Genomic DNA, 10,507 nt, shown 5'->3' with positions numbered 1-10,507 from the left:
CCAGGATGACAGACAGACACACATAGCTTGAGCAGCTGTCAGGATGCCATGTTAACAGAAGGACACTGCTCACCATCCTCCAGATACAAGAATCCAGCCAATCCCTCATTTTCAACACCATGAGAACTTGACTGGCCAATGTCCAAATAGTTTAATTTCTATGCAGTATAAGAGAGTCACAATACTGCAGAGTGTCAGTATTATGAAAGCTTTGAATAACATTACCCCTCAGTAACTTCACAGACATAACTGAGCCAACCTGAGTAAAATAAAAAGATAGAGAAGTGTATTTTTATATTTCCAAGGTATATAATTTAATCTGAAAGATGGTACATGTACATACATCTTTCTAAGGTACTTAGGTGGTCCTCAGTACTATCAGAGCACTTCAAAATGTTTGATAAACACATACACACAACATACATATGATATAGGGAAACACATTTTAGAGCTGAAACACAAGGCTTTGGGTGAACCTGAACTGAGGTCTCTCAAGTTGTAAGCTAGCATCTCAACCATTCTACCTTCCTACCAGATACCAGAAGTCAAAGGATAAAGAAAAGCAGGTTGGCCAGGGAGGAGACAGACCTGCTCTTTCACAAAGCAGAACAACAGAGAGTGGGATCTTCAAACAAGCAGCTAAGGATCCTGAAATCCCCCCACTTGAATTCAAAAGACAGCGGGTACAGCTCTATACTCTGGGGACATGTTCAAGACATGAGAAAATGATTTAACTGCAAATATATAGTCCTTTACCTATTTATTGTTTGGATAGTATGAAGAAAACTGGATGAAGAAAACCTAGTGCCTTTACGACAGCTGCAGTTTTCCTAGACTTAGGCAGCCTTGTCTGCCAGAAATTAGCTTGCTTTGGCTTCACTTTCTTGACTATATTTTTCTCCTTTACAAATTAAGATTTCAAAATACTGTAAGCAGAATTAAAGTCTAGTGAGACAAGAATAAATTATTAAAAATGATAAGAGGAAACAAGTACTCAGTGAGTCTGCCTATTCTTAACAAGGAGTGCATCTGGAACCAAGGCAGAATGCTTAACATCTTGGGAAACACTATCAGAAGGAATTTCTGCATCACTTCTCAAAATATAGGAAAAATTCAAATTAACAAAGTCACCTAGCATCAGTGGACACTAGTTAAAATTTGATTGGCACCTGGGTATACATTTGCCACAGTTCCCACAACACTTGCAAGCTGCAAGCAAAACTACATTAAGCTGCTTATCATTCTGAAGCAAAAATCAAGGATTAGACCTACTTCCCACTGCTCTCCAGTTGAACAGGTAGATCCCTACAGTAATCACCAAGATTACGCCCATTTCCAAAGCTCATTTTCAAATTAGGCAACTTTACAGCATGAGACAGATGTACATGAAGGAACATATGCGACACGTCATAGATGCAATTATTGAGCATAATCCGTGAGTTGTTTTTGACAAACCTAAGCTTCCAGAGTCTGGAACATGGGAGCGTTAAGACCAGTACATGGAAGTTAAACATCTCTCTGAAGAGGTGAGTGTAAAAGTATATATAAAATATTTATAACTAGAATATCACCAGGTGTTCACAGCTATACATTGAGGTCACTTGCTACAAGTAGGTTGCCAGCTCTAGTGTAAAACTAACACAGCTGGAAAACAAGAGCAGCTGTCAGAAGCCACACCTTCCCTCAGTCCCATATGAGGGCAGCAGGATGGTCTGTCCATGTAGTCACTGATCACAGCCAGCACCAGCCGCTTCGGAGAAAAGCGCTGGAATCCCAGACATGAACACCTCCAGAAAACTTCGCTCCGAGGGAAAGTCCCTCCCAAGCATCAGGCAGCAATATGCAAGAGTGAGAAACAAGCAGCCAAAAGGAAAAGTCCATCTGTGGGTGCTGGCAAAGGTCACTAAAGAAGGCACCATCTTTCTCAGGCAGTCCACCTCTCACCACTTGGAGATATTTCAAAACCAGAAATATCCAGTAGAACACGTGTGCTCTGTGCATGTCCCCAAGGTCAACCAGTTGTGCAGATGTGTTTATTAGAGATCATATCACTCTAAGGTAAAGTGCTCTGCAAAGATATCATTCTTCTTCCCAAATAAACCTCTCACTGGCTCAAACTCCAGGGGCACATCAGTGGTTGTTTTCTTTACTTCTCTATCAAAAAGCTACAAAGAAAAGAAAGAGAAGACATTGGCAAAACTCAGTAGAAGCTCTTCCTCCTGGTTGATATCAGTTCTCACACTAACTTCTAAAAAGATCTAGCAATAAGTCAGGCCTTTCGGCCCTTTTATATAAAAGCCAGCCCTGTCATCACTGATGCCTTCTGCTCCTTCATTTAACAGACATTTCCCTGGCTCAGGGTAACCAAAAGTCAGCTGAGTTCCCTCCCCAGCAGCAAGGCTGATGAAGGTGGCTATGGAACGCAGGAACCAGTCCCTTTTCCTCTTGTTCCACTCTTTAATGCAAGCACAGCAATGCTACCTCATAAGCAGAGAGCTCCAAAAGCCCTGAGATGTCGTCCTCTATTTCTGACAGCGACTGGTTCAGGATAGCAGCTGCTTGGGCCACATCTGGGTGATAATGGTTTTGTAGAGACTGCAAAAGCAAGACAAATAGGAGATGCTCTAATGAGCAAAGGATTAACAAACACCCACTTGACTTCCTCCACAGGTATCTGCCTCTTTGTTAGTCAGATATTCAGTGACCACCACATTCTGGCAGAGGAGGCAAGTTTACTGTTCTGCACTACTATAAAGCTCCAAGAAATCCAGATTCCAGCCATCCTTCAAGCATATCAAAGATCCCTTTCCACCTGGGACACATCCAGCTCAATATAGACAGATTCTTCCACAGACCATTCCCTACGGTGCATGACACAGTTCTGCCACCTCCCATGGCCCTGATGCTGCATCTGAACTCCTCCTCTCTCTGCTTCCAGGTCCCAATCAACACTCTTGTTGCTGCTTCAGCCCCTTATGCAAAACCCTTGTAGTATTTAAATGGGAAATGATAATCCTGCCAAATGGTTTTAGGGTCACTGTAAAAATTTAACCAATTCCAGCCTTCCTACACCATCCTAGAAATAATCCACATGAAAGGTGAAAGCTATGATGTTCTTTAACATTTTTAATGCCATTTCTACAGAATGGCCTGGCTATAGCCAATTAATTTCCGTAAGGGCTCAGCAAGTTCATCTCTCTCCTCCAAGGCAAATGAAAAGCCTTACATATTTGCAGCTGCTTCATGCGTTTCAGCTGCATGGTCAGACAAGTGCTCACATATCGCATACTAATTAGCATGTACTAATTCTGCAGTGTGTGAAATCATTTGCCTCCTGCACTAACACAGAAAAGGGTGCAAAGTAACATCATGCACAGATGTGCTTTTTTAAGCTTACGTACCTGTAGCTCCCAGAGGGAGCTTTCCAAAGCCCTGCTTTCAGATGGCTCCTTCTCCTCCATAATATATGGATCTTCTGACAAATCTAAGGAGAGGAAGACGCAGGGCTAATATCTCCTGCACGATGTAAATAACCCCAAACGGAGCACAGCAGAGACCCAGAGCAGCACTGCAGCCAGAGCTGTTTAAGACAATGTTCCCAACACATTTAGGATCCAACAGCAAGCTACACACCTCAGCAAGGCCCAAGAGTCACTGAAGCTCTACAGAATCACATTATTTTTAATGAGCACAGGAAGTAAGACACAAAGAACTGGAATGGTCTGATGCAAAAGACATCTCAGGCAACTTTAAACAGTCATTACTGATGTTCAACGCTAATCAGTTAAACCATGGACAGATGAAGAATAACTCAGGAGCCTGTTAAACCAATGGGCTTAACAAACACTGTAGGTGGAAAACGAGAAGGTATCGGATTTCTGCATTCAGTTTATTTCTCATTTCTTTGCTTAATAGAGCGTTGAGGTGAACAAGACAAGCGCAGTGTATGGTCCGGCTGTCTCAGCCCTTTAACACTTGGAGGTAGCCTGAATCAGTGTGCCTGGCTCCAAGCACCGTGTGCCTGGAGAACCACACAGAGGGCATTCTGCTTTGAGGCAGGGCAGCCAACAGTGAGGCCCATGGTCAGAGAGAAACGACACAGATGGGTCTTCACAGTCAGATGGAGAACTTGAAGGAGCAGCCTGCAGGCTTTCTGCAAAGCCAAGGGACAGAGGCATCCTTCTAAACCTTAGAACTGGGGCTGGGATCTCTCCTTCTCCTCCAGGGGAATCAATCCTGCTCTCCATGCTATCTAAAGGCAGGACACAAAAATCCCCTGCCCACCTTCCCTCTTACCTTCTGGCCCATTAGGTCTGTGTACTAACACTTTGCATGCTGGGTGCCTCCGAAAGAGATTACAGATGAAGGGAATGACCATGAGTAGAGCTTCGGGAGGAGCAGTGAGGGCCAGCCGGGAGAGGCGCTTTATAAATGCTGCTACCAGGTATGCCGGCAAGTGACTTTTGGAGAGAAAAGAGAAGACACCAGCATGTAAAAGTCCAAGCAAGTGAGCCAGCAATACCATCAACCCAGACAGCACATCAGGTAAAGGATCAGCAGGACTCTTCATATTTTTGGACTATGGAATGAAGAAAGGTTGTAAGCAAAGATACCCGGTTCCAGGCAGTAATACATCGTCTCGTGTGCTGTCTGCAACAAGTTTTGCGCAATTCCTACTTAATGTATGAACAATCTAAATCATCCTGTGATTCAATCCAGATGTATGGCACCATCCAAACACATGCTGTAGCCAAGCACAGCTCTTGTACTTGACATACGGTCACTCACATTGCAGTTTTTATTCAGTCATTTTATAATTCTGAGCACTTGGGCAGGCAACCTTAATTATATTCTTCTAATGCATTTTTATGGGTTTAATTAATACAGGGACTGTGGTGTTAAATTTATGTAATACTTCCAGGACTAAACCAAGCAGTGCATCTGTCAACAGGGACATAAAGCTGCTGTAATGTATATGTGCAGGATAGTTCTTATTTCCATGGTAAAAATGCAAATTTATAACAACAATCAGCTGATACAGGCACTTCCTTCAGGTCAGAGGAGCTGGGATGAAAGACAACAAGTTTCAGCCACTCAGCCTTCAGCCCTGGGGCTCACTAGACCTGCAAGGCTCAACAACAGCACCCAACAGTACACTATCATATCTTATTACTCACCCCAAAGTACACTATGAATACAAGGAGGTTTGATATTAAGCGTCTAATGCTGAACTGTAAAGTATTACTCTTGGTTTATTTTATAGCTTATGAAATGATGGCAACTGAAGTATAACCTTGAATGACCAGTTGCTTATCTAGTTTCTTCCCTGTGTATAAAAAATTGACAGCATCAAGACAGGCTGTCAAACACTTTATGTTTCAGTGTTGTATCTTTGCAAAGACATCAAATTATCAACAGCTTTAGGATCCCATGTCTATTAAAAAAAAAAAAAAAAAAGACTGCACGCTATTTTTCCATATTCATAAAGTCAGAGAGAAGAATCATCACTTATAGCCAAATGGAATACAAATCAAAATACATCCATAATCATTTGCAGATCAAACTCAGATAACATACTGCATTTTTACTTTCTGAAACTAGATGGGCATGTGAGAAATCTTCAAAAATAGCACATGCAAAATTACACAACACTAAATCACACTCTTGGATTCAGTTTTCTCAGTAAACAAGACTCCAATCCAGTAGGCACACTGAAAACATTAAATCCAGACATGTAGGGGACTATTCGAGAACAGTCTCTGGCCAACAGAAAAGCAGAAGAAAACATGTGAACATATATAATAAAGCTGCTACTTACGATGAAGACAAAAACAGATCAGCCAAATGGAAAAATCGGGCTCGATACTTCACATGATATATAGAAGGGTCTAAAAGACTGTACAGCTTTTTGTAAAAGTCTGGATATTCCCTGTTTAAAAAACAAAAAGGAAAAAGATAGCATCCCTTGCTGATTAGTAATGTACAATGGGACTGCATTGTGCCTAAATGTCTCTGTGCATTCGTTATAAATGACCCCAGACCATTGCTGTGCTCTGGAGGCTCTGTTTAGCTTTCTTTTGCTCCCTCTCCACAGTCATCACTTGAAAACATGCTGTAAGGTGAATTTCCTGCTCTTGCAGTGCTGCTAAGCTTTTTCAGGGATGTGAAGCTATATCCACTGACTGCAGTGGTACAGAATCCAGTGAAAGGCATGCCAAAGACTACAGCTTTACTGTGAGATCAGGTCAGCCAAACAGATTTTCAAGCGCCAAGCAACCACAGTCTGGATGAGAGGGTATTTAGGCTCAACTGAAAAAATGGTCATACTATCAAAAGAGTTCAACATCCGAACAGCTGAGCCTCTTGTGAGGAGTTTGGCTTTCTCTTGGGGGAATTCCAAAGCCTGAAGACCTGGAGAATCCATTTCAGTTCCTCTTATATAAAGACTTAAATGCAAAAACCCACATTCCTTTAAACATGATGTTCTTTTTACTTACAGATTATGCTGATGAATCAGAATAAACAATCCATTTAAGGCTAGGAGACTGATTGCTCCACCTGTAAGAAAGCAAGCAGATATTAACACAATAAAAAAAAAAATCATCACCTGCAACTTGTTTTTGTTACAAAACCATCACAGAAAGGACACAGTACTCTGAGAACCTGGAATTAGTGCCAGTGTGATGGCTGTGAAGGAACAAAAGTTCATCTGAAAGCTTCCAGAGGCTCAGAAGTTACTTATAAAGATTAAGTTGCAGTTTAGAAGAATAGACTCTGAAGGACAGAGACACAAAAATGCTGCTCTCATCCCCAAGAAAGCCACACTGGGGAGCAAAAGTCCTCCTCAGAAAGGGCATTTCTGTAGGAAACTGCACATCCCATGTCTGGATGCAGTGCAGACAGCAGCAGTGCTGGCTGAACTCTACATTTAAAATAAATCACTTCATTATTCAACTCTTTCCAAAGCTTTAAATATGATCTTCCTTACAAGGAGCAAGAACACTGACAAGCACAAGTAAAAACTTCTCACTTCCAGGGACAACCCTAGCTCCTTAGCTTAATTCCAGCCAAAGGTATAGGGGTGGGTCTGTGTGTGTCTGTGTGTTCTGTCCTGAATCATCCCCCAAAGAAGCTGTGGTGTTGCCTCCAGCAGTCCTTCCAGTCGTATCTATGATGCTGCAGAACCCCACAAAAGATGCAAAGCCAGTTTTTACTCACCTATGCCATAGGCCACTGTCAGGAAGTCTATCATGAGAGTGGGTTCATTCATATAAGGCAGAATGCAGTCATGCAGAATAACAAGAACTTTTTTGTAAAGGTCAGTGGGTAGCTGTGAAGGACCAAAAAAAAAAAAAAAGTCAAACAATCACTGCAGGGAGAATTCAAAGAGCAACAGCAATACATGCCTGCAATAGGCAAGACAGAAACAAAAGAGAACGTGCCAGAACAGTATAGTATGGCGTGCAGCAACAGTTCCCAAATGGGAGAGGTTACAAGTGACAACTGATAATTAAGTTAAATCACAGAAGTGGGCGCTCACAATTGAAAGCGTGATCGCAGCTCAGAGGGAAAAGTGGGAGGAAAGCAGTGAAAGGGCTTAGGAACCTTTAACTTGTAAACAGAGGTCTTTATACTGCAAGTCACTCCTTAGGAGCAGACTTGTTCAAGGTGGAAAAAAAGGCTGAGAGTAAAGAGAAGAAATAAACCATATATGAGGTCATGCTTCTGGGCAGAAGAACGATGGAACAGAAAAGGTGACTGGGCTGTAAGCAAAAACGGAAACATGTTCTTATCTAACACTCAAAGCACAGCAGGGTCTTACAAGGAGCTCCATGGAAGGCCAGGCGCAGTCTCTAAGGACAAGCCGTTAGAAGGCAGTACAGAGCAGTGACAGAACTAACACTCACCTTGTGCTTCAGAAAACTGAGCCACATCTTTTCAAACGCCTGCTTGTGTGCCTTAAAACAGAATTGCAAACAAGAGATTAAGCACATTGATGTAGATAAAGTTTTACTTTAAGTAGATAAAAGTTCAACTCTGAAGCATCAACTGAAGTTACCTGCAGCTTTGACACTTTCCACTCCTCCCGGTTATCTAAGAAGAAAGACAAAACAGATGCTGAACTTGAAAAGGATGTTAAAAAAACCCCAAAACAATAAGATGACCCTTGTTTTACTCAGTCCCTTGAAAAGCCTCATATTAGTTATTACACATAAAACACATAAAATTGAGCCACGTAAAGCCACATAAAACTCAGTAAATACAATTTTAACCTCAGGCCCAATTACATACTTGGCTAAGAAGGGACTGAGAGCAAGAGGAAAAGGAAGCTACCCTCAAAGCAAGGTATCTAAAAATATGGTCTGAAGTCCTTGTCTCAACACAAGGCCATAACAGACCCCAACTTAAACTGAGGAATGTGGATTTTTAATACTGTTTAGAATTATCATGATCACAGAAGCAAACATATTTCATTAGCAAATGCTAATAAAGCCTTTGTACAATACAAGTCTTAGGCATGCTTTTCCCTTTCATACACAGTTCATCAGGTGGAGCTCACTAACCTTGCTTCACCATAAACTTGACCATGTCACGCTCTTTGTTTGGCATGTTAATGGGTGAAATGAGGGAAAATATGTTCTGCTGGTAAAACGGCAGTGGCCTCTAGGAAAAAAGCATACATTCAAACATGAAGTCCCACAACAGATGACAAAACATGCTGGATTTAATACTGCTCTATTTCCCAAGCACTGAATAGATTTAATTAGGAAAGAAAGGGAAAGGAAAAATGCTGATGGCTAAACTACATACTGTTTTCTTCTCTATTTCTCTCTTGTTCTAAAATATTACTCAGTTGCCTAACACAAAACATAGGTCTGAACTAACTCTAGTTTAACAAAACTGGCGGATCCAATTAAAGAAAGGCTATTCTTGTGCATCAGAGAGAGAACACAATTAAAAGTTCTGTTTGTGCCACCCAAATCACTAAGATTTGATTAAAACAAAAGCTACAGCCCAAACCATGAGATTTTGCAAGAACAACAATAGATGTTTCTTGAACTACCTCAATTTCAGACTGAGGACAATCTTACCCAAAATTGGCACACATTGTGAGCAAGAAAGATGAATGCATTCAAATGAGCACTCATTTCTCTCGCTTTCAAACTCTTTCCATATACCACCAGTCCCGCATTTCACCCACAAGATAAACCTTCCAGAGCAAAAGTTTTCCAGACCCACCTCAATGGCAACACTTTGTTACCTCTTTTGTCTTCTGCATGACTTGTCCAATACTCTCAGTGACTGCCTTCATCACAAAGTACCGAATGTCATCATACTCCATATATTCTTGGAAGCGAGAGATCAGGAGTGAAGCATCCTCATTTAAGGGAATTAATCCATCAACAACTATCTAGCAGAGGGTTTGTAAAGGAAAACAGCAAGTCAGTCTCTTACAGAACTGCAGCAGACAGCAAGCTGTGATGGCTTAGCGCATCCCTCTGTCGTTCTGAAATGTAGCTAGCAGTGCTGCGTCCTGCTTGCTCCAGAGCACATGTGCACAAGCTGTTTTGATAGACCCTCCTCATCTTTCAGATGGGCCCCTCCTATCAAAAACAATGTTATTTAGAAATAACACAGTGGCTGAAGCAGGGGCAATACCTTCCCCCTCATATCCCAATGGCAAGTAAGGCCAGTGAGTGTGACAAAGCCCAGAGCTGTTACCTCATATACGGGCAAGAGTCCAGCTTGTCCCCATACAGGGCAGTTGCTCCCACATTTGCAGGATGTCACCTGAGCAAGGGCAGGTGCTCCCAGGAAATTCTAGGTCTCAGTGTTCCCTCTGTAACCCCGTATCTTCCCCCCTGTGAAAACCTCCCACTTTGAAATTTTAGTCCTGGAGAATGTGAACACTACAGGTTTCTTGTGCCATGGAGCAAATAACAGCAGGAACTTCTGAGTTCTGCAACTTACCTTAAGAAGTTCACGAGGAAAAGTGAAACCCCCCTTCCACTCTGCTTCGACCAAAGGATGTTCTGCCTCCAACTCAACAAACTTCATGAGGGTACAGAGTGATAATTCCTTAAAAGAAAAAACAAGAAAGAAAGAAAGAAAGAAAACACACCTCAACAACAAGGGCTGGTGGTCAGACCCGAAGGAGGCAGTTTATGGGTCTGCACAGAGTCGGAAGGACGAACTAAGGTGTTCTTCACCCAGAGCTGCAGCCCCTTCCCGGCAGGCTGCTGCGCCGAGGTGAGCTAGAGCACCGGCACCGTCCTGCAAGACCACGGCATCGCGCCGCCACAGCACCGAAGCGGCCCGCGCCGAGCGGCCGCGCACCCACCTTGACCTGGAAGGAGCCGTGGCCCAGCAGCTCCGACAGGCAATCCAGGCAGCTGCTGTACCGGTGCCGCATCCAGACCTTGTACTTGTGCTCGGCGCTGCAGGCACCTGCGAGGCGAGACGCAGGGAGCGCGCTGGGCGGCGGCGGCGCCGTCAGGGGCCTGCA

At 42.9% G+C, this 10,507-nt stretch overlaps 1 protein-coding gene across 3 annotated transcripts; it reads right to left on the bottom strand.

Annotated features, from left to right (window-relative positions):
- Window positions 1-264: 264 nt before the first annotated feature.
- NOC4L (nucleolar complex associated 4 homolog) lies at window positions 265-10,484 on the bottom strand. Of its 3 annotated transcripts, XM_026058849.1 has the most exons (13): window positions 10,343-10,483; window positions 9,973-10,080; window positions 9,263-9,412; window positions 8,565-8,664; window positions 8,060-8,094; window positions 7,908-7,958; window positions 7,219-7,330; window positions 6,498-6,558; window positions 5,819-5,929; window positions 4,297-4,460; window positions 3,402-3,484; window positions 2,482-2,595; window positions 265-2,165 (listed from the first exon to the last, which is right to left on the bottom strand). In XM_026058849.1, the coding sequence occupies exons 1-13, from the start codon at window positions 10,412-10,414 to the stop codon at window positions 2,049-2,051; spliced, it is 1,278 nt and encodes a 425-aa protein (XP_025914634.1). In that variant the 5' UTR covers window positions 10,415-10,483; the 3' UTR covers window positions 265-2,048. The 3 variants fall into 3 exon arrangements, with proteins under 3 accessions (XP_025914634.1, XP_025914635.1, XP_025914636.1); XM_026058850.1 differs by lacking the exon at window positions 5,819-5,929 and having other exon boundaries at window positions 10,343-10,484; XM_026058851.1 differs by lacking the exons at window positions 265-2,165; window positions 2,482-2,595 and having other exon boundaries at window positions 3,408-3,580; window positions 10,343-10,484.
- Between the last annotated feature and the right edge of the window lie 23 nt (window positions 10,485-10,507).

This window comes from Apteryx rowi, unplaced genomic scaffold (genome assembly GCF_003343035.1).
Source record: "Apteryx rowi isolate R43461 unplaced genomic scaffold, aptRow1 scaffold_15, whole genome shotgun sequence".
In the NCBI taxonomy this organism is placed as follows: domain Eukaryota; kingdom Metazoa; phylum Chordata; class Aves; order Apterygiformes; family Apterygidae; genus Apteryx; species Apteryx rowi.
This window is presented reverse-complemented; position numbering and strand designations above follow the sequence as displayed.